The sequence below is a fragment of the Penicillium citrinum genome (genome assembly GCF_028827155.1).
Source record: "Penicillium citrinum strain IBT 23319 chromosome Unknown utg000002l:1.0-3833315.0:1.0-3834789.0, whole genome shotgun sequence".
Lineage (NCBI taxonomy): Eukaryota > Fungi > Ascomycota > Eurotiomycetes > Eurotiales > Aspergillaceae > Penicillium > Penicillium citrinum.
This window is the reverse complement of record NW_026622687.1, coordinates 2,710,313-2,735,484: the sequence shown is the minus strand read 5'-3', so window position 1 is coordinate 2,735,484 and position 25,172 is coordinate 2,710,313. Positions and strand designations below refer to the sequence as shown.

General features: G+C 46.7%; 8 protein-coding genes across 8 annotated transcripts; 4 read left to right on the top strand and 4 right to left on the bottom strand.

Moving 5' to 3' along the window:
* Window positions 1-178: 178 nt before the first annotated feature.
* Window positions 179-2,041, bottom strand: N7469_002840 (putative lysophospholipase; the record flags this gene model as incomplete). The annotated part of the gene is made up of 4 exons (XM_056641760.1): window positions 179-503; window positions 533-974; window positions 1,065-1,262; window positions 1,318-2,041. The coding sequence occupies 4 exons, from the start codon at window positions 2,039-2,041 to the stop codon at window positions 179-181; spliced, it is 1,689 nt and encodes a 562-aa protein (XP_056504254.1).
* Window positions 2,042-2,948: 907 nt separating this feature from the next.
* N7469_002839 (putative choline transport protein Ctr) lies at window positions 2,949-4,590 on the bottom strand (the record flags this gene model as incomplete). The annotated part of the gene is made up of 2 exons (XM_056641759.1): window positions 2,949-4,047; window positions 4,100-4,590. The coding sequence occupies 2 exons, from the start codon at window positions 4,588-4,590 to the stop codon at window positions 2,949-2,951; spliced, it is 1,590 nt and encodes a 529-aa protein (XP_056504253.1).
* A 3,556-nt stretch (window positions 4,591-8,146) lies between these two features.
* Window positions 8,147-10,841, bottom strand: N7469_002838 (uncharacterized protein; the record flags this gene model as incomplete). The annotated part of the gene is made up of 8 exons (XM_056641758.1): window positions 8,147-8,681; window positions 8,739-8,986; window positions 9,047-9,478; window positions 9,533-9,832; window positions 9,881-10,440; window positions 10,494-10,593; window positions 10,651-10,674; window positions 10,779-10,841. 8 exons carry the CDS (start codon window positions 10,839-10,841, stop codon window positions 8,147-8,149), a joined length of 2,262 nt encoding a protein of 753 aa, XP_056504252.1.
* Window positions 10,842-11,463: 622 nt separating this feature from the next.
* Window positions 11,464-13,628, bottom strand: N7469_002837 (LCCL domain-containing protein; the record flags this gene model as incomplete). Its single annotated transcript, XM_056641757.1, has 3 exons — window positions 11,464-12,056; window positions 12,095-13,089; window positions 13,165-13,628. 3 exons carry the CDS (start codon window positions 13,626-13,628, stop codon window positions 11,464-11,466), a joined length of 2,052 nt encoding a protein of 683 aa, XP_056504251.1.
* Window positions 13,629-14,928: 1,300 nt separating this feature from the next.
* Window positions 14,929-16,805, top strand: N7469_002836 (putative aromatic amino acid aminotransferase; the record flags this gene model as incomplete). The annotated part of the gene is made up of 3 exons (XM_056641756.1): window positions 14,929-15,055; window positions 15,115-15,673; window positions 15,743-16,805. 3 exons carry the CDS (start codon window positions 14,929-14,931, stop codon window positions 16,803-16,805), a joined length of 1,749 nt encoding a protein of 582 aa, XP_056504250.1.
* A 690-nt stretch (window positions 16,806-17,495) lies between these two features.
* On the top strand, window positions 17,496-18,579 carry N7469_002835 (alpha/beta hydrolase; the record flags this gene model as incomplete). Its single annotated transcript, XM_056641755.1, has 3 exons — window positions 17,496-17,746; window positions 17,834-18,039; window positions 18,107-18,579. The coding sequence occupies 3 exons, from the start codon at window positions 17,496-17,498 to the stop codon at window positions 18,577-18,579; spliced, it is 930 nt and encodes a 309-aa protein (XP_056504249.1).
* A 240-nt stretch (window positions 18,580-18,819) lies between these two features.
* N7469_002834 (IMPACT family protein) lies at window positions 18,820-19,830 on the top strand (the record flags this gene model as incomplete). Its single annotated transcript, XM_056641754.1, has 1 exon — window positions 18,820-19,830. One exon carries the CDS (start codon window positions 18,820-18,822, stop codon window positions 19,828-19,830), a length of 1,011 nt encoding a protein of 336 aa, XP_056504248.1.
* A 3,708-nt stretch (window positions 19,831-23,538) lies between these two features.
* On the top strand, window positions 23,539-24,741 carry N7469_002833 (lytic polysaccharide monooxygenase AA11 family protein; the record flags this gene model as incomplete). The annotated part of the gene is made up of 1 exon (XM_056641753.1): window positions 23,539-24,741. The coding sequence occupies one exon, from the start codon at window positions 23,539-23,541 to the stop codon at window positions 24,739-24,741; it is 1,203 nt and encodes a 400-aa protein (XP_056504247.1).
* Window positions 24,742-25,172: the final 431 nt, after the last annotated feature.

Sequence of the window (25,172 nt, the reverse complement as noted above, 5' to 3'; positions counted from 1 at the left end):
GTGCTGGCGTGATCGGTGCGCTTATTCTTGAACGTGATGTGACGATACTGACATATTGACTGGAATGTCGCCATGAGATGAAGCGGGGCAATGAGCATGCGACACCATATACTCATACTCATACCCATAATCATATACACATATATATACACCTAAAGTGTACACTATGGAGTATACATTAAGGTGCCGAACCAGCCATCGCCCGATTCCACCCGTCGCTAGCCATTTCCTCATCCAATTCTCGCTGACTGTTTTCTCTGGGGTCAATGCCCGCCAATCCCCAGACGCCAGGTCGTCGACGAGCAAGAAGTTCGGCCGCCGGTCGCTCATCCGAATGCAAGTGCGCACCGGACTTACGCAGAAGCAGAACATGCTCCGAGAGGCCAGCATTGGCGGCCAGGAACAGCGGGGTACGTCCGGCACGGTTCCGAAGATGGACTGATCCGCCTTGTGACAGCAAATAATGAAGGATTGAGACCGAGGGGGGCCGTTGCGGCAACGTGCTAATGTGTTGAGATTAGTATATACTAACTAGTGGTACAGATGTACTTGGGGGGAGTAATATAGGGCAATGGCAGGGGGGGCAGGGTCAAGGTCTACGGTACTCACAATTGGAGTATTGCCCGAATAATCCTCATCGTTCAGTAACCAGTGATGTTCAGCCTTCATGATCGTCTGAACCCGTTCGAGATCCCCATGTGCGATGGCGTAAGCCATCACGATGAGCGTCTGTACCCGCTCGGGAAGGGGTCCGTCTGGATGACGGAATACCGGAAGCGAGGATTCGGTAAGTTCTCCTCGGAGTGAAATCGACATGTACTTTGTGACCGTCTCCGGAGAAGAGTCTGGAAGTGCAAGTAAGTATGCCAATTTCGTCAATGCACCTTCGGTAGTCATATCGAGCCCGGCTACAACACCGGCCCGAGATAGACTCATTCCCGTCGCATAGACCGGGCTGACACTACCAGTGAGACCTGTAAGTGGTCAGCATATTCTATGTAGTACTACTACGAGTATTCTCCCAGTATATATATAGGCTATACTCCGTACTAGGGGACACTTACATTGAGTGACATTCACAATTACAATCCCGCGCTGGATCGCGCTGGCCAACACGTTGATCATAGCATTATCCTGACCGGATGGCGCATTTCCAGCACCAAATGTCTCCAAGACTAATCCACGCAGACCATCCAGTCGGAGAACTGCATCCACCATCTCCGGCTTGATACCGGGAAAGATGCGCAGGCACGCAACGTGGGCTGTGTCGAGGTTTGTTTGGATACTAAAGTGCTCCAGACTAGTGGGTCGATGCACCATATCCCAATTCACATTGGTGCGCATTGAAGTCGTGACCGCCAGTGGGGGGGCAGTTGGGCGCATTGAACGCGGCAAAGTCACTGGCAGCCACCTTGGTGGTGCGATTTCCTCGAAAGAGCTTGTTATTAAAGTACAGACAAACTTCTGGAATCATAAAGTGGCCAGCCACTACGAGTGATCCCAGCAAGTTATCAGTTGCATCATTTTGCAGCTCTAGCATTGGAGCCTGAGACCCGGTTAAAACGACGGGCTTTCCTAAATTTTGAAGCATGAAGCTCAATGCTGAACAGGTATATGCGAGACTGTCAGTACCGTGCAGAATCACGAAACCATCGAAGAGCTCGTAGTTTTGGAAGACAGTTTGCGCGATCTCCGCCCAACCCTTGGCGTTGATGGAGCTGCTATCCAGCAATTCCTCGAATTCATAGACGGTGTACCGTACTTGACGGCCGTAAGTGGTAACTGGAGTTCGAAGACTAGGATGCGCGGTGACTTCGCCGGATGCCTTGGTCACTACATCCATTGCTGTAGAAATGGAGGAATCATTGAAGCAAGGCACACGGGCCATACACTTCTCCTGGAATCCTCTAGCAGGGACAAATCCAGATGGCGATTGTTGCATACAAATGGTTCCGCCGGTCATAATAATCAACACTCTTGATTCTTGCACAGCATCCTCACTTGCGAGGTCCCCCTTGGAGACAGTAGGTGCGGCAGCCATTGTGAGTGTACAATAGAATAATCCCAATCAGAAAAGATAGAAAGAAAAAGGGACTGGCAGAGCAACACAACAGCAAGCACAATAAGATGCACGAGAAACGTAAACAATCGATATCAAAATGAACAGTTCTCTTCTAATTTGCCCGAGGCATTCAGTTCTGTACAAGTCGAGCCCCTCTGAAGATCGTTCGGAATTTGCGGGGCGGGTGAATGACGTTAATTCAGAGATTTCTTCCCTTCTTTTTGGTTCTTTTTATTTAGTGTTTTCTATTAAAATTTCATGTTCGTGCTTCTCCAAATTTCAGGAACCACACTGACCAGACCGCAATTAGATGATAAGACAATACATAGTAGGAAGAGAGAGAAAGAAAAAAAAATTGAAAAACCGAGACTGGATCGCCCCGTTGTTGGCTGTGATTGAGTCTTTTGGCCGACGATGGTGGAAACTCCAAATGGACAGCCACTCCGATTGGAGAGCCAGTGGAGGCCAACTTTAATCGGGGCCCACCGGGGAGTATTGTAGGGGTAATAGAATCAGAAAGGTAGGGGTAATGGATTGAGAAAAGTAGGGGTAATGAAAACACAATTCAATTTTGAAGGGGTAATGGAATTGTTCTGGTGGAGTTTCATGGGTTTCATGGGGGTAATCGATTCATTTTTTGAAAGGTAATAAGATGGTCTTGGTGATAAGGGTGTGCGTCTATGTAGGATGGAGTGATTCTTATACGAAGAAGAGAGATGTAGTATATGCACATGATCTTGAATTTTTGTCTAGTTCTAATACTAATAGAAGAATGCTGTCAAACTCCTGCTCAATGCAAATGCATCTATAAAATCAAAGTACAGTGGTATATAGCAACATGAATAGAAAATATGTCCAGCATCGTCAAAAAAAAATTTCAATCCACTTAATCCGACTCCGAAACATTCACCTCCTCCATCGAGTCAACTTTCCCTCCCACATTCTCCTCCACACAGTTACTCTTAAACGATCGACGTCCACGAGCAAACCAATCAACCAGCATGATCACAACTACAACAGCATATACAGCAGAGACATAATTCATGTTGGATGTCTTGGCGGGCATCGATGACGGGAAAGAGTACATGATCAGACAGAAGATGGTCCAAAGGATAGTGAGAATGTTGGCAGCAGCACCCAGCTTACCCAACCAGAATGGTCCATGCTGGATGTTGTTGCGGCCTTGGTACCACAGGCAAACAACGGGAATCGCATAAGACATGTAGAGAAGAGAAATACAGGCAGTCATCATACTGTTAAAGGCAGTAGAAGAGCCAAGGTAAAGTAGACCCAGAGCACCAACGATGAAGCAGCTCACTGAGTGAGCGACCAGAGGCACATCCAGAGTCTTGTTGACTTGAGACAACCACTTGTGACCGGGCAGACCGCGATCGCGCGCGAAAGCCCAACACAGACGGGATTGCCAGGTGTGGCAAGCAATCTGGCAGCCCATACCGGTGAGCACCAGCAATGTTTCAAGCACAATGGCGCCGGCCTTGTTTTGCAGAGCTTGATGATAGAGTTCCAGGATGGGGACTCCGGTGGTGGAGTTGATAAGGGTACTCAGGTCCTTGATACCGAAGAACATGGAGATACAGTAAGTCCACGAGGTGACAAAGCCAATGCCCACAGTAGCCATAATAGCAATGGGGATGTTCTTCTCGGGTTGGGGAACCTCCTCAGCGAGATGAGTTGCCGAGTCCAAACAGGCGAAGATCCAGTTCGGGTTAATCAGACCAACGATGAAGGCCATACCATCCGACTTCCATCCTGTAGTATTACTGAAATGACCGAAGACGAACTCTGCACTAGCATGGGGACGAGCACAGGCGGGAACAGTCACCAGGATGACGAAGTAGCTGATGAGCGAGATGTAGAGAGTGATTTTGGCGATGAACGGCAGGGACTTGCCAAAGCAGTTGAAGAGGTAACAGAAGAAGTTGATCAGCTGGTAAGCCACAACAACATGCCACGCCTCGATCTCACTAGGGAGGAAATTAGCGGATTTCGACCTTGAAAGGAATATGAGAAGCCTACAAATCTGGGTGTCCAAGCTTCCACATGCCGACAGTAGCTTGGCCCAGACCTAACACGACACTGGAGCATGCGAAAATAGCACCCGCGTAACCGAACCAGCCGGTTAGGTAAGATGCAAAACGAGCCCATTTCCGTGGAGCCAATTCGTGAGCCCAGAAGTATTGACCACCGGCGTTAGGCATGGCACTGGCAAGCTCAGCAAGGGAAGATCCGACTGCCATTGAAACAACGGTGATCCAGAGTAGACCATAGATAATCAAGGTAGTTCCTCCGGAGTTGATACCTGTGATCATAGATGCAGAAATACCGAACCAAGAGTTAGACATGCAGAAAGCAATTCCGATCAACGAGAGGATGGAGAAATTGCGGTTCAAGTCCTGGGTATATCCCATCTCAGCGAGACGGGAGGCATCAGTATCGACTAAGCCGGAGTCATTGCTGCTTGAGGCTGGCTTAGCGCTTGCTGTCTTTTCTAAATCAAATCCTCCCATGGTGATGGTGTTTTCTTTTGCTGCACTTGGTTCGAACTAATTTTGGTCGGGTTGGCGCAAGGGGAAGATATCAAAGGATAAAAGTTGCACGGGACGCTGTTTTGGGGTGAGTTTAGACCACTTGTTGCATGTGGGAGTGGTATATTCGAATAATCGACGTCGGAATTTGGCGCTGGGGATGAGATTCTTTTACTGCTGCGGGTGTATCAAGTCGCTGTTGGCACACTTCCTGGTCTTGGTTCACGATTCGAGGTTGAGTTGCAATTGGGTTGTCGTTAAAATTGGAGTGTTTTCGCACGGGAGTTGCATATAATGCCGCTAGGGAACGATATCGAATGTACTGCACGGTATTTGAGGTTGATGGCGATTCGTATACGTGACAGCAGAGACAATTACAGAATGTGATCTGTATGAATGATTCTTTGTTGTGCCTCAAGATGCGGGTTATCAACAGTAGTCGAAAAGTTGAAGAACGCTTGGATGATCCGATGCACTCAAACAACAGATGAAATATTCAAGGCACTGCCTTGAAGAGAAAAGAAAAAGAAGGGAAAAGAAGACGAGATGATATCTGAAAAAGGAATATGTTTTAAGAAGAGAAAGCCAGAATCACATCTCGTAAAGGGGGGAAGTATGGCTCTTTTTCAGTCTTCTCCCAGAGTATGGAGCATTCATACCCACCAAACACCCAAAGGGATTTCTACTGGCCATCCAGCAATTAGCCCCATATCACAACGCACTATCTACTACAGTATGAAGTCCTTTGACTCTGACATAGCCCAAACACCATAAATGTCGAGAGATCCGGTTCACCACATCATCGCGGGGCGGGTCAGACCCGCCCACAACGTGCTTTACCAATTTTGATTCATCAGTCACAGCCATCGACCCCCTTTTTACTCGGAAGAGAACCGATTCCGTCTAAGTTTGTTGCTGAACAAAGCAGCCTAACATCGGGAAGGCAGAGGATCAGCCTCCACTTAGGCGCAGTGGATTGAGTGATTTTGTCGTGCAACGTCATAGGGCAAAAGAGCGGCCTACTCGCAATTTCCTTTACTTAATTTTAATATCTCGATATATTCGGGCGAATATTATACACATTGGCCGAGTATCTTTGCATTTGTTTTGAAAATTCATTCCTTCTATCATTCTGATTGATGATGGGTTCGCTATCTAGAATAGATTTTATCTGAAAAACTTCCGATGCTGTGAAAAATTTTCATCGCGTTGTCGTGTAGTTGAACAGTGCAGGGTGGAGACCACGCTTTTTTTTTTTTCGCGAAGTTTTATCGAAGTCCGGTTCACCCTTTGTGCAAGTCAATTTATGCGTTCATAGGTCTCTCTTTACAGAAGAAAGTCTAAGAGAAAGCCGAAACGTTCCGCTCCGAAATGGTCAATCCATGCGCCTCTGAGCACACCGCGTTGACCTGTTAGCTGGTGCGAATTATGAACTCGGTGAAGAGGTGTCGACTTTCCAATATTAAATAGGATCTGCAAGGCACCGTAAGAAGCCTCTGAATAGCCCCCATTGACCGTTTCATACCCGTTCCACTTTGTTATCAGAATCCATAAGGTGTACTTCTGAATACTGTACATAGTCAATGCGCAGTAGTCGCAACATCGTAGTGAAAACACCTTCTCCAAGGAGTTAGATGTCCTGCAAGTGTAACCCACTCGCATGCGTCCGGGATTATAGTTTCGAGGCGATCGGCGCTTTATCTCGGTTGTTGATCCTCTGCTTTAACGGCAGGTAGTCGTGCGACGATCTCATTTATACGAATGTAGGATATTAACGACCGTGCTGATAGAGACAAAGTAAAAATAGGTTGGACATTCGGGGCTTTGCACTAGTGAAGGGTGATTATCTTCAGTAAAAATAAATCAAATATATCATACTACTCTTGGTATTCTTACTACAAGGGTTGGGCTCTTGGTAGGTCACTGTTGCACAGTAATTCGCTAAAGATACTCAATCACCCTCCAGCGATTAGATTGCTACAACTGGTAATACCATGCCGCAAAGTAGGTAGCCGGAAAACTAGCCATCGGGACTATGACTTCAGAATAATAGTAGTCGGGAGAGTGCGAAAGTTCACAAGTGTTCCAACATGTTTCTACTACTCTCTAATGACATTAGTAGTAACTAGAAGACAAGCTTGATACGCATAACCACATTGCAAAGTGTCTTCAAGAAGAGCCAAATACATAGATACCATTAAAAAAAACAAAAAGTGAACATTGTCATATCGACAAACCAACGACTTGAAAAGATTGCTTTTGTAAATCAGTGATCATCTTGCCAATTCAACATTGATCCCGATTCGGACACCATCCTTTTCTATCCACAACGAAACGATATGAAGAACCACGCATATTCCCCGTCAATTGAATACAAGGAGTATCATGACGAAATACAAGCATTTCGCAATGAGATTGACAATGACAGCCATTACTTGGACTGACGATGACCAAATACTTTCTGTGATCATCGCGCATCATGAACGATCCCCTGCCAGCCTCATTTAGACATCCTGGATTGTTCATACTAACTGCCATTCCTGGATTCACGGAACAATTTTCGTCGTCGTAAAAGGTAGCCCATGCCCCCATTGCTGATGTACCATTAGGGGGGGGATAGAGAATCCTAGCACTGCTGCTGCTAGCCAGCTCCTAGCTATAATCTGGGAGATTATGGCGACTGTGAGAGTTTGGAAGTGGGACATTGGGATAGACGGTATTTCTGAGTTTTGTGTTTTTTAGATTATCTTTTGGCAATGCGTAGAGGGCCACGGTGTTGTCTCGATTGTTTCCTAAAATTGCAAGGTGAGGAGGCTGGCTATTTATCAACTATCATAATCTACTAATTATCACTAACAAACTACCACTAGTAGTATGTAGTAGAAGTAGAATAAGGTTTTTTTTTTAAAGTATACCCTGGATGTTGTGTATCACTATCTGGTATCCGGCGAAGCAACTACCCGATACTTATCACTCAGGTTTTCAATGGAAGATACTGTGGTCGAAGTATGTTCATGGACACCCTTTCGAGTACATTTTGTTGTCAACCTTTGAAGTCATTCTTGACAAGTCTTGTGTCTGAGGCTACGTTAGCCAGTGAAAATCGAAAGCAGGCATTTAGCCTCTTGTTCACGTCGTGTACTTCGTATATCACAAAGTGGGAAATGGGCAGCAATCACTGTATACAAAGCATCCCAATCAAGGATAAAGGTATACGGTTGGTGGCCAAGTACCAATAGAACTAGTAATTTACCGATATCTGTAGAAATGACTTAATTGCACAACACCACGTGTGGTTTGTGTACTATCACTACAACATTGACGTGGCAGTAATGCAAAACACCATTAACTCAAATCGTATGATTGGTGCCAAAGAATGTAATCATGGGCGCAGAATGTTAAGGAGAGATGTCTATTATATGTTCGTGAATGGAGAGTAATATACAAAAAAGACTGCATGTTTCTTATAATCCCCAAGAAACCTGCATGTAAACTCCCAGGGGAATCAGAAGAATCAAACCACTCACTCTCAAGGTAATCAAGAGTTCGGCATGAATTGGAAAATATCCTCCTCGAGCAACCCCATCATATGTTGATTTCCGGAGAACCAGTTACCCAACCTAGCCGCTTGTGTCATTTCCGCAAGAGACATCGACCCTTGCGCCGGCGGCTGGAGTGCTGGAGTAGAAAAGGGAAGACCTTGCTGCGAAGGATCGGCGAGATTCATTTGCATGGGTGGTATGTCCGTTTGGTAGCAGACTGGACCGTTAGGAACTTGATTCCCCGGCGCTAGTCCTAAAGCACTCAAATAGACATCAAACTCTTGCCCAACCGAGGCAAGACTCTGGTCTTCACCTGCTTGGCCTCGACTCTTGGCTTCGACGTATAACTGGGCGACTGTGCCGAGAACCGAGCACAAGCTATGTAGTCGATCGACGGATTGCGATAAGTGGCAAAGTGGACGGAGAGAGGCGATGAAATTTTCTAGGCGAGAGAGGTCTTTTTGATCGGATGTTGCGATTACATGGCAGAATATGACGATAAATGGTATGAATGGGGAAAGAAAAATGGCCCTGTGGTGTTGCTTGATTAGAAAATTGGATTCAAGTCAGGGTTAGAAGTGTACATACCAATGTAGATAAGAGATTCGCATAGTCTCGTCACTCTCTCTCAAGTCAGTCATGTACATATGATGGACTTCGAGCGCCGCTCGAGCCGATTCAATGCATTCGGGTATAAATGTTAGATTTGGGTCTGAACCAGCTGGGACTGGGATGGCCCGGTAGATCAAAGTCAGCGTTGCATAGCGACTAACTTCATCTGAACGTATGTAAACCTGATCTATTTCGGAAAAATTGGATCCTTTTGCAACAATTGTCTGTGAAAAGAAAGGATTAGGGGCCACATATCACCGACCTTGGGGTGAGAGCATACTTACATTGAACGGCTCGATCACTTCCGATCGCATTTCTGCAGCTAACTGACGGGCATACGACACGCGCTCCCTCTCAGGGCGATTCAATGCTGCAGGGCTATACAACTGAGTATAAATCTGATTTTGGATCGCAGCCTGCTTAGTCCAAAGGGCGCAAATGTACCCCCATGGATGAATATCTTTCATGCAGTCCATTGGAGAAGGTATGGTGATATCGTGGTCATCGACAATGGACCCTCGGCCCAATCGCAGAGATAGTATGTTTAAAATAGCGTGTATGGACCAGAAGAGACTCTGTTTATTATGTTGGACCAATTCAGGCTCATGCTCCATAGAGGAGAGGCGGTGGTAACCCAAGGTTTGAGACATGTGGATGGCTGCTGTAGCTAAGGTCCAGCCAACTGACGGCTTTGAAATCTCAATTCCATGGAATGCCTGTATCTCTGAGTATACTATTCGTCAATTGCAAGCGGCCATTGGAAGACTTACCCCGAGCGTTAATGCAACGATGGAATCATATGTGGAGGGCATCAAAACATTCAAGTTGGCAAGTGCCGCCTCAACATTGTTTTTGCATAATTGGATATAATGCAGATAGTCATCATTGCTGATTTGGCCATGTCCAAGGTATTGGTATTCGATGAGAATAGAGTACAGACAAAGAGTCGTGATGATGTACGCTGATTCTGTATAATCATCGGTGGCAAAATAGACCTCCTGGCATTTCTCGATAAAGTAATCAATGGTCAGAAATGGAATCCAACCAGAGAAGAAAGACGGGGGGGTTTTCTGCAATGGCGAGATTAAATTAAATGTGTAATTTGCATGGTATCAGACCTTGGTCATACCTTTCATTGTGCGAATGATATCTAGAACAACAGGCAGTGGTGGCATTTCCAAGTCGCGAATATCACAACGGACGCCTAGCCTGCTGCCAGCATTTGAGCCAGAACCTTTTTGAGCATCGCGATCTCGGGGTCTATTTTGCATATCGACAATTTGTTTCAGCGACGCAAGTGCCTCGCTGATCTTTGGACTTGAAAACATTTCCGGGGTCCCATGCGATACGGCAGATTCAAGAAACTGCCTCGCATAGACTGAATGAGCAGCTAGGGAGGAACCACCTTCGAAATCGGAAGTTGAGTCATGCTGCTCGATAGCCGCATTGGATCTATAGTTGGGACCCTTGGAATCGGCAGGATCATTTTGTGCTGCGGGTTGTTGACGAGTATTTCGTTTAGGTTGTATCTGGGGAGTCCTATGTAACTTTGTAGTTGATGGGGTTTTTTGCAGTCGCGATGTCGCCAGAAGCTCGCGCAAAGCTTGCTCCATACCCCCAAGACGTTGCTCGATCAAATCGACCTTCTTCTCACTGAAGATAAATGTCAGACGTCGCTCTATAAAAGCTCCAATGAATAATTTACGCACTATTGGCTTGATATTAGCACACGACGCCGAGGCTCGTGTGGCTTTTGGCCTTCACCAGTTGATCGGCATGCGATGTTCGCGCTGCGACAATTGGAGCATGGAGAACGTTTATCACATCGAATCTGAAGAGACTGTTGATCTTTTGATTATTTTTATTTTCAATGAGCTGACATGCTTACCTTCCTAACGCGACATTGGTCACACTGGTTCAGTTATGCATCGTTAATTTCGTGACTCTTTTTTTAACCAATTGTCTTTGTCTGCCGAATCCTCCGCGGACCCGAGCAAGTGGAGTAGTACAACATACCGCACGTTGGGTCAAGCCGCTAGGCGCATTGCGTCCGTCGGGGTCGGAGTCCGCGGGCTCCATGGCAGGACTGAAGTAATTTCAACTCAATCAAGTTGTCTGTACTATGTAGCTATCAAAAAGTGTGCCGTGAATGTCGGGGAGAGACGAAGCGGATGGAGCCGGTGCTGCCTGGAGTCCGGGCTGGATCAATCACGTGAGGTTACGAGCGAGTATAACAAGAGAACGAGATGCAGCGTACTTCTCACAAAGGATAAGGTGGGACCCAGTGCTCACTCGAGTATGAAAAGCACCTTTCCAGGTGTGAGAGACTTGCTTGGAATCCAATGACTGGTTTGAGTGACGATATGAATATTTGCTAGGTACTTTCCGAGCTTGAAACAGACCGGCGGGTCTATGGATTGACTCTACGATAGCAATTTGAAAAAGGGGAAAAAGAAAACTTATCTACAGATTGAGATCGTTGATAGTAAGTACAGTGAAAGTAGACTCAGAAGCTGTCGGTTCATAGGATATTCATTCGGCGTAGCGTGTCATCAGCGAGAGTGGCAAATCCAATTCGCCAACCACTCGTACAGGTAGAGCGCGTCCGGCACACCTTCTACCACCAATCGTATGGTCTTTTATCCTGCAGAATGGCGATAATAGCATGGAAAAGAGCAATCAACGAATGCAAGTATAACCTCTACTCTTTTGGAGGGTCTGGCGAAACCCAAGATCCATCGCTTCTCCAGACACCAGCGGGGCCGTAGAAACCAGCCTCCGCACCCCGCAGGAAGGCGAATCGAAAGAATAAATCCTTCGGATCATCATCACCATCACCGTCAAAGTCTGCATGACGAAGAAAATCAGATTGAGTTTCAAAGTCAGCAGAGACGCCTTTGGGTGCATCCGCCAGAGAGAATTGTCGCAGTTCAAGACCATCGTGGCCATGGCGGTGCCAGGTAAACTCCCCGTTCTTGTCCTCGTCGAGATAGCCACGCCAGCGTTCTACATCATTTAGCAATACCGAAATACCATCCACAGATAATTTCGACATGCGTTCGGGCTCCCAAAGATAGAACGTGATATTTCCGTTTCCGTGGTGAGAATCGTCGGGGAAAGAATCCGGTAGACGTATCTCGACAGAATCGCTTGTAATGTTCGGATATGATGTCCCCCACCAGCCGTGAGACCCGCTACGACCGGGAGCAAGTTCTCCTAAAGCAGCTGGAGTCTCGATGATTGAGGCAAATCCCCATCGGGCAACGCCATTGATGAATAGACCAAGAGAAGTCCCTGATAAATCAGGGAAGGGCGTGTAGGGAAAGCGGTACCAGGCATAAGTAGGATTGCGAGAATATAATGATGAATGCGAAGTCGAAGGCCAGGAAGCGGAAGAAGGATAAGGATGATCAAGCCCATGGTACAGTATATCTTCAAGTACCGAGGTAGGAGGCCACCTTGGCGGATTTGCCATGCTTGAGTAAGGATGATCGTAATCACCGTCGGAATAACCACTGCCAATGCAAGTTTTGCCCCGGGCTGTTGTTGAATGTCCATGGGCGTCAGGCGCTGAAGAGGAATCAGCCGAGCAAAGGTGTAGTTGTTCAAGGCACCGATGAAAAGAGGCGGCAGATATAACAGTAGTTTAGACATCTGATATATCGGAGAGGTGATCGGCCGAAGAAGAGGGGCCGCGCAGAATTTGTATAGAACGTAAACAACGAACGAAGCGGGGAGCAGTCGAGACAACAGAGTCGAGACAAGATCAGCCAAGTAAGGATATGAAGGAGGGTCAGCGACTAGGCCCGTATGGCAAAATACCATAAAGAACGTGCTAAAGAAAAGAACGGGTGGTGAAGTGCAGAAAAGCCAAAGAACTCCAACAGCTGCAGCAGTGACCCCAAGAAGCGACCAGCGCGGGTCCGATGGGCAGTTGGTCTTCGATGAAGATGGATGAAGGAAACTGAATGACTTTGGAAAGGTAGATAGAAAAGACGTAGAAAGGATCCCATGTTGCTTCACTGACGGGAAAGAATGTGCTGCACCTTCCAGCTTCGCAACACCACAGCCGCCGTCATTGGAGATGACGCCTGCATGAATAGCTGCTTGACAGACAAAACTGTCAGCCCGATAGATTGCGAGATCGGGTGAATGAGAAGATGGTCCTCCAATAACCAAGCCTTGATAATTCAATGTTTGGTTCCCTACGACATGGGGTTCCAGCAGCTTCGCATCACCGCAGTTGGCGGGGCATCGAAAAGCAACGGTTGATTCAGAGAAGGGACGGCAATCATTGCCATTCAAGCCACACCCGTTGTCAAATTGCCTATGTAAGGACCAGGTTAGTCAAATGATAAAGATGGTGTTTGGATCACATCAGCGCTTGTTGCCTAATACGTACCAGAAATTGGTTGTACATGATAGGGTCTGCAGCTGACCATAGCCTTCGATATAGCCAGATGACCGCGAGTGGAGGAGTACAAGGAACCACGGCAAGAACCAGGAAAAGTAGAGCAGTCCCAGAAGTAAACCTTTCTGTTTGCGCTTAGGAAAGAAGCGGTCAAGATATTGGACTGGCAATTCTTGGATGCGCGGGAAAAGTGGTTTCAATAGAAGCATATGCGGCGGATCGGGACCTTTGATCCAGTTTGCGGTAGCACGGCCAGCTTTTCGGAGTGGCAAGGGTACCCAGCCCCAGCGGAAAGATTTGGATGACTCCTGCAGCCAGATGGGCAGAGGACTTCCTGATCCGACATCAGGCGGCGGAAGATCTTCGGAAGCGTCGGGAGGGGAGAGGCGGTCCTCATCTTCCAGCAGCGGGGGCACGTAGAGGCGCGCGGCCTCCTCGCGGCCTTCTCCTATCATAGTGGAAGGCGATTGCGAGAGAAGATAGCGAAAGATGGAACCAAAAGAAGAAGGAAATGAACGTGAAGGGCAATGATGTCGAGGGCCGGAGTGGTCGGCACGCTAGTGCCAGGTGGAGATCTCCAAGGTGGGTTCGTTGGGCTGAAGATCACCAGGAACACCGGCCATGAACCATCGAGGTGCGGGGATAATTAATGAAGACCAACCCGAGATACAGTACACTGTCGATATAATAAAGGATACCCCACTGGAATAAAGTCAATATGCGGAGTGAAAGAGTGATTTGAAGAAAGTGATAGTCAAGACAGAAGAAGAGAAAGCGAGAAAAGAAAAGAGGCGACCAGGCAACAAGGCAACAATGCAAATTTAACCCCGTGATGGCCAATCACGGGACTTTTGGCATTCCTCGGCTGTTCCACGATGAAGTTGATCTCTACAGTTCATGTCTTGTTCTCTTCTTTTTTTCCTTTCTCCTGTGCGATAATTGATGCGGCTGAAATTTACTTTATATTTATCTCATTTCAGAGAAATTTGACAAACTCAAAAGGCCAATCCGGGCACTAATGCAGGATGGTACGACAGGCAAACGAATCTCATCCCCGCAAGGGTTTGATCATCGATGCCCTGACCATCCCATCACAGGTCCAAGCAACAAGATTATCAATACCTGAAGATATATTTGGTCTTGACCATATCTCTCGATCGTTGAGAACAAAGTAGTACTGACGTGAATTTTTTTAAAAAAAAAAATACTAGGAATATACAATCTTGAAGTTCTTCATTTTCTCTTCCTGCATAGTGACACACCCACTTATAGTTAGTAACTATATGGTATAACTTACCCAACTAGTTATATATTATGCACTGGAGTGTCATTATTGTAATGATGCAGCGCTTCCACCCTCGCAGGATCTCACTGCAATACTACCACATTGTCTTATAGATTATGTACATAGTGTAAAGCTAGTAACCATTACACCCCACTCAATCTAGATATAATCATCTCACTATCCATAGTATACATAGTACAATTGACAAGGTACACCGTGGAGTTCCGCTTATCAAGCCCCAACGGTTGAAAGAGCGGGGGACGGCCGGGATTAGAAATCAATTTATTTAACTACTACGGAGTAGGTAGTAGTTTGGGAATACTAGTGTTAGTATCGTTTCAAGTTTGGATTATATTCTTATTCACTTCTTCTCTACAATTCATCATCTTCTGTTATAATTGAATTTTAAAGTCCATCCGTGTTCCCAGTTCTCAATCTGCACGACCGTTGAGCTGCAGCGATCGTCCATCATGACAGCCGCAGTTCCACTCGACTTGTCGCACCACTTTTCCTATGTCACCAAGAATCGTCAAGCCAGCCAAGTCAAGGACTTTTACAAATACTTCTTAATCCCTAATATTGCCAATTTCGCGGGTGGTCAGTTATACTCGAATTGGTCAGACCTAATTCTAAGGACTGCCAACTAATGAATGCAGGATTGCCACATCCATCATATTTCCCTTATGATACCCTCGAAGCGACCGTCGCCCGTCCACAACGACTACAGCCATCTACCAGCCATGATACGAAATCAGACCGAGTAACCGTCCCCAAGGAATTCAAAACGAGTGATCCGTCCCAACGAATCGACCTCACCACCGCCCTACAATATGGCACCGCGGAAGGATATGCACCGCTATTATCGTTTCTACGCAGATTCGTAAAGGATCATCTTCACCCCAATGTTCCATACAAAGGAGGTCCCGAGGTTATTTTATCTTGCGGGAATACAGATGGGTTTTGTAAAGCTGTCGAGCTCCTGAGCAATATTTGGAATCCCGACCGAGACTGGATCCAGCAGCGTCAAGGCATACTATGCGAGGAATTTGCATATATGAATGCCATTCAAACGGCTCAACCGCGAGGACTGAATATTGTCGGTGTAGCAATGGATGGCGAAGGGATGTGTGTTTCTGGAAAAGGAGGCTTACAGGATGTCCTTGAGAATTGGGACTTTCGACGAGGTCGTCGACCGCACTTGATGTACACAGTAACGTGAGTTCTTATTCTCCAGTTTCCAAGTACCTCAGTCAAACATGATTCAATGCTAATCACATACGATAGAATTGGTCAGAATCCAACCGGAGGAACTCTTTCCATCGAGCGCCGAAAACAAATCTACGCTCTTTGTCAAAAATACGATGTCATCATCGTCGAAGATGAGCCATACTGGAATCTGCAATTCCCATCTGCCTACGCAATGGAAGCATCTTATCGTGGTGACTCAGTCCAGGCCCGATCCGCACGTAACTGCAATGCACAGGGCAGATCGTCCGGGTACGCATTTCTGGACTCCCTCGTCCCATCTTACCTATCGATCGATACCGAGGGCCGAGTGATCAGGCTAGACACTTTTTCCAAGACAATTGCTCCAGGTAGCCGTCTCGGTTGGATAACGGCACAACCCGCTTTCATCGAACGGTTGGCTCGCATCACCGAAACGACAACCCAACAACCTTCAGGGTTCGTGCAGTCGGTCGTTGCCGAAACTATCATGAAGAACCAACAAAATGAGGATGTCTCACGTGTATCGAAAAAGCCAACTGAACATGGTTGGCAAATGGATGGTTGGGTCCGCTGGTTAGAGGGTTTACGAGGAGGATACGAACGACGCATGCAAGCCATGTGCACTGTTTTGGAAGAGAACAAATTTCTTTTCCATCAGAACTCGGAATTCTCCACCACTAGATCTGACAGTATTGATGATTGGGAAGTAGTTGATCGAGTCCAGATGTATCAATTTGTCTGGCCCAAGGGTGGCATGTTCGCCTGGGTGGAAATTCTTTTCGATACGCACCCCCTCCGATCTAAATATAGCGCTGAGAAACTATCCAAAGCGCTCTGGATACACCTCACTAAGAAGCCTCATTTATCTCTGGTTGGACCTGGGAGAATTTTCGCAGCGACGCCTGATTCTGCTACGCGTGCGCACAAGTATATTCGACTTGCCTTTGCGCCGATGGATGCTGAGGATGTGGCGCCATTTACTAATAGATTAGTTGGTGGGTTCCGGGCTTTCTGGCAACGTAAGGATCTTGATGGACTGGATGATGAGGATGATGCTGCTGCTGTTCTTGTTAGGCATACTTTAGGCTCGATGGCCAATTTTATGGGTGGTAATTGCTGAGGATAGTGTGCTAGAATTTTATTTTGTCTACTTATATGAATTGATAGACTGTTCTATCTTGGAAATGCTAGTATTCGTGTATTACTATCAATTTCACTATGCAGAATCTCACGACCTCTGCACCATACTTTGATGATAGACATTTTTAGGTCTGTGAGTGACATCCATGGCTACCGCTGGGATATACCAAGTGGCGGAGTGGCTCTAACTTGAGTTTTGAACTAACTTACTACTATCAGTAGCGTCAAAATTCTTTCTTGAGACGAATGCTATGTACTATTGGTGGTTTATCGCTGAGAGCCCTGGGGGACAATATGGTAAAGTTGGTTCTGCCCGCAAAGGCAAACCGAGAGCCAAACACAAACACGGTTCAGTGAGCACCAAACGTATTCTAGAATTGAACTATATAGTCTCGATCAATCAAAATTACAATTCTGAGCTACAAATTGCGGGGAAACTCAACGTGGCAAGAGAAATGAACGAACTTCCACGCCACTCACCAATCGCCTCAAGGTTAAACTTTTGATGGCGATGGCGATTGAGGCGATATTACATGACGTCTCATATTAAAGTATATCAGCAGTATATAGAGAAATAAATTAAGATCTCGAAGAATGTGCTAAGTAGAGGGAATATTTCCTTATTTCAATTACTGCATAACTAGCATAACAACGCTGGGGCAATATCAAAATGACAGCCGCACTGGATCCGATCAATCAAAGCTTCGTCAAAGAGCTCTCCAAAGGCCAGCCGCTATATGAAAAAACACCAGAAGATGCGCGACAGGTTCTCGAAACCCTTCAAAAACATATACCTTCCTCGCACATCACGCAAGATTACATTGATGTACCCTTTGCATCGGGCTCGGTGAAGACTGTCATCTTCCGGCCTCAAAATGCGAATCGCAATATACCCTCAATCTTCTATACACACGGTGGTGGGTGGATCTTGGGGAGGCAAGTATTGACATTTTCCTATAGAGTCTTCGTTTACCGGTGCATGTTCTGATAATCTCATACCGTGTTTAGTTCGACTGTTTTTGGCTCGCTGATGGAAGACCTCGCTCATCAGACTGGAGCCGCGGTGATATTCCCTCATTTTACTCCTGCGCCGGAAAAGCAGTATCCCAGTCAATTTGAAGAATTATTTGCTGTCTTGTCGTATATGGTCGAGCATGGCAGCGAGCATAATCTTAAAACAGAGAATATGGCATTTGCGGGTGACAGTGCTGGCGGTTGGTTTTTCTTCTTTTCATGTTCTCTTTGATTCCCTTGTAGTAAATAACTGACAAATTTCAAAAGGGCAAATGGCCATCGCAATGGTCCAGCTCGCTTTGAGAAATAATCTGGCTTTGAACATCGCCCATTTGGTCCTATTCTACCCAGTAACAGATACCCATCAGAAGAGCACGACGTACAAGACTTTCAAGAAAGGGCCATATCTGACCGAGCGCACAATGGACTGGATGGTGGATGCTTTCCTCCCAAATAAGGCAGATAGATGTAACTCACTTACTTCGCCTCTAAGCTTCCTGTCTGATGGCGAGTTAGCCCAATTCCCACCAACTACTCTGTTTCTCTCTGGTGCCGATCCGCTTATCGCTGAGGGCGAGGCTTTTGGACTTCGTCTACAGGAGAACGGGGTCGAAACTTCGATTATGAAGGCTGATGGGCAAATTCATGATTTTGTTATGCTTGAACCTATTCGTCGGACTGCAACTGCGAAGGCAGTTGTTGAGCTTGCGGCGGCTCATTTGAAAAAGGGGTTGGAATAACTCCGCATGAAATTTAGATGTAATAGCCAAAGAGTCGAAACATTTCAAAAATTGAAAAAAAAAAAAAATTCAGTAAAAGATCCACATTTTTGATAAACAGGCAGAGAATGTACTTCTGTCCTTCTAGAAACCTTCGATGCATAGTTAATTGGTGCCTGACTGCCTGAGGATAAAGGTGGGGAATCAATCAGAATCGACTCCGCAGTCCAGCATTTCTGCATTTCTCGCAGAAACAGGAAAATGTCACAGCTAGACGATCTACCTAATCGGGATCTCGCCGAAGAGATCGAGGCTATCAATGCCATATATGAGCCTGAAACAATCACAATAAGCCAAACGGCAACAACATCAAACAGCACACTTGACCTAGGCAGTGTCGGTTCTTCCAATGACCCCGCACAAACGACAGTGACTCTCCAGCTCCCTGGACAACCGCATCTTTCATTTCTAATTGGATTCGGCTCCTCGTATCCGGAGACTCAGCCAAATGTTCTTGGGACGGCGTCGACTTCTGCGCGCGGGGAAGGCAAGATTGCCGTCGATATATTGGAAGATATTGTTCAGCGAACATGGCAGCCCGGAGCTGTCTGTTTATTCGACGTGATTAGTGAAGCTGTGGAAGTATTCCCAGAATTGAATATTGGAGGAATGAAAGAGAGTGAAACAGCCGGGACGAATGAAACCGCAACAGAACACTCCTCAATGACCAATCAACTCGACAATGAACCCACGGTCACAGCTGAAGATTTCGCGGCTCTTTCATTAAAAGATACATTTGGTCTTGATAGTCCTCCAGATTGGATTCTTTCCGATGTTGTCACTGAGAAAAAATCGACTTTCTTGGCTCGAGCCGTCCAGGTTAGTAGTCTTGCGCAGGCGCAGGCATTCCTGGATCATCTCACGGCTACGGACAAGAAAGTTGCAGTGGCGACACACAATATATCAGCCTGGCGCATCAAACAGAAGAAGGGAGGGGCATCTACGGGCTCAGATTCCGGGGAGACTATCGTGCAGGATTACGACGATGATGGCGAAACGGCCGCAGGGGGCCGACTACTACATGTCATGCAGCTGATGGATGTTTGGAATGTACTTGTTGTCGTATCGCGCTGGTTTGGAGGAATTCATTTGGGACCGGCGCGATTTCGTCTTATTAATGATGTTGGACGAGATGCTTTGGTAAAGGGCGGGTTCCGACGGGAGGAATCGTCCACGGTCCCTGAAAAGGGGAAGAAAAAGGGCAAGAAATGAAGTGATGGTTTGGAATTAGACTTTTCTTTTAGTCTGTATTGTATATATCGAGGATATAAATGGGTTCTCTGGAATAGATAGACTAATGCAGCACTTGTCGCTGATTACTTGCCTTACTTCGCGAGTATGCTCCTAGTCTGGACCACAGGGGAATTCGTCGTGAGAGAAGTATTAGTTAGTAGACTGCGAACGACGTATACTCGAACTAGTAACTAGTACTTTGGAGGCAGTTGACACACAGAAATTGGATTTATAGTGACTTACAGTCCACTGTATCGTGTGGCATGTCTTGGGTTGCATCAGACTATTGCAATTGTAGAAAGTGGCATGGATGAAAAGCTTCCATCTATACTCGATATGAGTGAGAAGTATAGTGCCACAACACGAAGACAGGCTGCAGGATTCACCTCATGAAACAACAACCTTGGAATTCAGAATTTTCACCTCGACCCTCTCCTTCTACCTTACCATCTGCTTGTAGACTCACCGCAGACCTCGACCCATCCACTCCACAGGACCACATCTCGCCAACAGCCTCAATTTCCTGAAAATTGAAACAGGGTGAATTGCCTCCTTGATATCCTCCACCTTTGTCTCCTGATGTGACGATGGAGCCGAGTTGATATATCCATCGTATCGAAAACATGATCTAGTTCAGGAAGGATACCTCGCACGAACCTTTGCAACCAGGCGTGTTGAGCTCAACCGAGCATCTCCGATACTCAATAACCATGGTTTTCTGACTTCTCATTTTTGAAGCTCTATCCACCGTCGACGCTTTCTCTAAATAGTCATGACCATGCGAGAAGAGGAGGAGGGAGAGATCGAGTCTAATAGTTATGATCGACGAATTTCATTTGGGATATGCCGTGTGACCCGCGATCCGAGGATGAAGGAGCTGTATTTGCCTTGTTGATGGAGCTGATTAACTTCGTAGCTTAATCTCCAGACACGCCAAACTATGGTATGTACCATGGATCGGATGATTGAGTAAAAAGCCGGAATTTACTATGGAGTGCTCTGTACTCCATACGGAGTAGACCCTGCAGGCTTTTTCGCGATCGAACAGGCCATGAACCCAGCCTCATGGACGATATCCACTTATGCCAAGTCTCCATTGACAGTTAACCGAGATTTTGCGGGCCTTGAATTGGGAGGTCATTATCACGAGGAAAATTCTTATTCGCTGTTGGACCAGAAGAGAATTTCGAGATGGGGTTGTACTGAGGGTTCGTTATTAACATGAAACGACGTCTAGAAGGGCATTTGATGGAACGCAGGAGATCGTGGATTTCGTGGATGCGGAGAAGCGAGTTCCATGGATACAAATGAAACAGCGGAATTCTCATCCGCAATATTCAGAATCATACCGAACAGTATTCTAGTTGGGTCCCCTTTTCTTTGTGCTATCAGGTGTCCATTTCATCTGCCACTCCATCCAAAGGGGAGAAGTCTGAAACAACCAAAGTTCGGTTGACACTTTCCATTCCCCGTTGATCCACGAGTTATCCACCTTCAAACCACTCCGCCTTGATCTTCCATGCGCTAAACCCGATCCCAGCCGTGCCTCGTCGGTTATTCCGTTGGTGATGCTGGATTGCAGCATTACCCTTTTTGAGTATCAGTACTATGTATATAGTTACGATGTAGTAGACTGCTCATGTTGATCCCGACAGATCACGTAGTGTACCTCAGTAGTTAGTAGTGGACAAGGGGTCTACCCTACAGTACAATGAGTATGTCTCTGTTATTTGATACATATTCGTAGTTATTGCTTTAATAATATCTCCATGGCTGTATCATCTCAGACAGGCATGAAGAGTACAATAACTCCAGCATTGTTGCGTCATACAGGGCGCCTCTACTTTTTACAGGTCGCAAGGGAGAAATCACAAGTTGCAAGAATATACCAATCACAGTCGTGAAACCCTATACATCCTGCATGAAGAAAGGTCGAACAATGTGGAGCTTACATGACTGGAGAAGAAGAACACCGAACTGACAATGCTGAAACGCAGACGTTGTATACAGCATCTGCAAAGACCTCCACTTTTTCCCACTTCTGCCACCCCCCCTGCTAGTGCGACATATCGGTATATTCCGTTGACCGATTTCCATCAAGTCGTCCAACTAGGTAGAAACACACAGGCGCTAAACTGCCCCCATCCCCACAGCCAATACCCTGGTCGAATTGCCGGTCGCCGGGCCCAAACGTATGGGTAAGCTCTACATAGTAACTAGTGTGGAAAAGAAAAAAAAACCTACGATGAAATGGCACGGCAATGAAACAACTTCGTCAGGGGGCGGCGAAAAAAGGGTCATGCCTTGCGTGAACCGAGGATGTGGTTGGTTCATATTGACTGGCGCCGAGACCAGCCTGGCAGATCGAAAAGGCCCGGGGACTCGCAGTTTTACACGCTGACTGGCTGCTCATTACTTGCCATTTCACCACCACTCACCACCACTCACCGTATCAGTTCTCCGTCTGAGGTGGGAGTAGAGGCACAACGTGAAACACTCCAGCTGGAGAGAAATCGTCAGAAATGGATACTTTCTCGTACTCTCCACTTGTTGCTGCCTTCTGGTTGGTACATTGACCTCTCCCGACTGGTCACTTACCATCTGGTAAAGTGTATTGTATACTCTTGCGTTGGACATGATGTGGAGGGTGATCAAACTTTAGAGGTATCCGATTAATTGCCAAACAGATGGCTTTCCATGGGCCATGGTCTCCATTCTAGTCTCTCGAGTTCCTAATGGGTCATGCTAGTTTCCTGCCAGGGCGCACGACCCTATGTCGGTTCTTGTGTGCATGTAGTATGTGTAGTATGGAGAAGAGAGAGAGGTGAGAGGGAGAGGGTTGGCTCAACTTAGATATAAAATCCTTGGCTGCGCCAACCTGTCAGTTTCTTCTTCTCGTGCATCTCAATCCTTTTTTTCTTTTTCTTCATTCCCTTCACGGTTCGACTAAACAGGCCAGTCCTGTCTTTCTTTCTCTTTTTCTATCTTGCTTGGTAGTTCGCCTGTGGCCAACTCCGACATTCCTTAACAGCTTTTCGGCTTCCAAACATCAACCCTTCACTTTTTCTTTGGTTGTCTTTTGCTTGTGGCAAGACTTCATTCTTAGTTTCAATAAGCTTCTGAAGCTTATAGACAATCCACATTTCAACGAGACACTTGCATTGTTTTTCTCTGCGTTCACTATCCGAGACAATCATCCCCGGTGGTTTGAAAACAACCTCAGGTGAATAGCAGCATTGTTCAGTCAAACAACTTCTGTTGTCCCAAAAGAAAAAAAAAAAGGTATTGTTTCCAATTCTTTCGTTCCTAATTGATCGTGGCCGTTACCTGTTTGTCTCATCCATCTTGATTCACAATGGGAGGCTGGTGACTTTGGTGACTTCTCTATTGACGACATCACAATCCCTTTCTACCTATAAATCCTCCGAGATGATATTCACCAGCCTCTTCTTGAACCACCTTCATGTTTTTCCATGATCATGATCTCGGATTTTTTTTTCTTTTCTCCTTTTCTTCCTTCATACTTACAAATTGGCGCAGGAAGCCATCGCTCTTTTCGCTCTCGCAACTACCAACATCCAATCCTTTCCTGTTTGATCCCACTCGTCTGGTACGAATTGGATCCATCTTTACTTTTTCAGAAAAACTTCAGTCGAACCGATAAAAAAAGTCGTTTGAATATTCATCATGATGTTCACCAAGTCTATCATCGCTGCCGTTCTCGGCGCATCCATGGCCAACGCCCACATGATTATGAGCAACCCTGTTCCGTACAGCAAGGATTCGCTCAACAACTCTCCTCTCGCAGCCGACGGCAGCGACTTTCCTTGCAAGCTCCGCCCCAATGCCTTTGAAACTACTAAAGAGAACATGATCGCTCAAGGTGGAACTCAGGAATTGACCTTCGAGGGCAGTGCTGTTCACGGTGGTGGTTCATGCCAGATCAGCCTGACCACTGACCGTGAGCCCACCAAGGACTCCGAGTGGAAGGTTATCAAGTCTTTCGAGGGTGGTTGCCCAGCTAAGGCAGAGGGCAATCTTTCTGGCAACGATAACTCTGTATTCCACTTCAAAATGCCCGAAGACATCGAGGCCGGCAAATATACTCTTGCTTGGACCTGGTTCAACCGTGTCGGCAACCGCGAGATGTACATGAACTGCGCTCCTGTCACTGTCACCAGTAGCTCCAAGAAGCGCACCCCTGATGAGATCCAGATCATTGAGAAGAGATCTTCCAACTATCCACCCATGTTTGTCGCCAATGTCAACGGCTGCACTACCAAGGAAGGCATTGATATTCGTTTCCCTCAGCCTGGTGACAACATCGAATATCTCGGTACCAAGTCCAACCTTCAACCCGAGGGCCAAGATGCATGCACTGGACAAGCCTCCTTCGGTGGCTCTGGCACATCGGGCTCAGGCTCTTCTGGATCAGGCTCAGGCTCAGGATCTGGTTCTGGTTCTGACTCTGGCTCAAGCTCCTCTGCTGAGCCTACTAGCGCTCCCACTTCCTCTGCTGCACCAGACCCTGTCCCTGCCCCGACTCAGACCACGGCCCCCGTCATTCCCCAGCCTGTTCCCTTTAGCACCCAGCCTGCTCCTGCTCCCTCTGCCTCCTCCGGCGGCTCCTCGGGTTCCTCTGGCTCTTCCTCGGGTTCTGGCACTCTGAGTGGCCCCTGCAGCCCAGAGGGTCAGTGGAACTGCATCGGTGGATCTTCCTTCCAACGCTGCGCAGGTGGCCAATGGACTCCTGCTCAACAGCTTGCTGCTGGTACTAAGTGTGATGGGGGTCAATCTTCTGAACTTTCAGTCTCTGCCTCCAAACGGGCCGTTGAGATCTCCAAGCTGCGTTTCCGCAAGCGCACCATCGGTGAATCCAGCCATGCTTAAAGCATTCATTGCTTGAGTACTCATTCTTAACTTTTTTTTTCAACCTTCGCCGGCGTTGGTTGCTGTCTTACTTCATTTGCATTTTTGCATCTTTTACTTCCTTTCTTTTCCAGTTCCAGAAAATACTTTGTGGGACGGACCCCTTTCATTTCAGTGCACCATCTTTATCTTACATCATGTACATTTGGGGAGATAGGGCTTGAGAAATATGAGATGAGCTGAATGCTCTGTCAATTCAAAATATTTACCTGATCAACGTGATAGAAGCCCTAATAAAGTATACTCATTATAGAAATATGAAGCCCCACCAAATACAAGTCGTTGCGAGTACTATACTGATGTAGTAGTACATGACTTACCCGGTGGACACAATTCAGCAGCACCTCCTTCCCTAGGGTCTGAGTGGGTTCTAACCCACTAAGGCGCTCAAC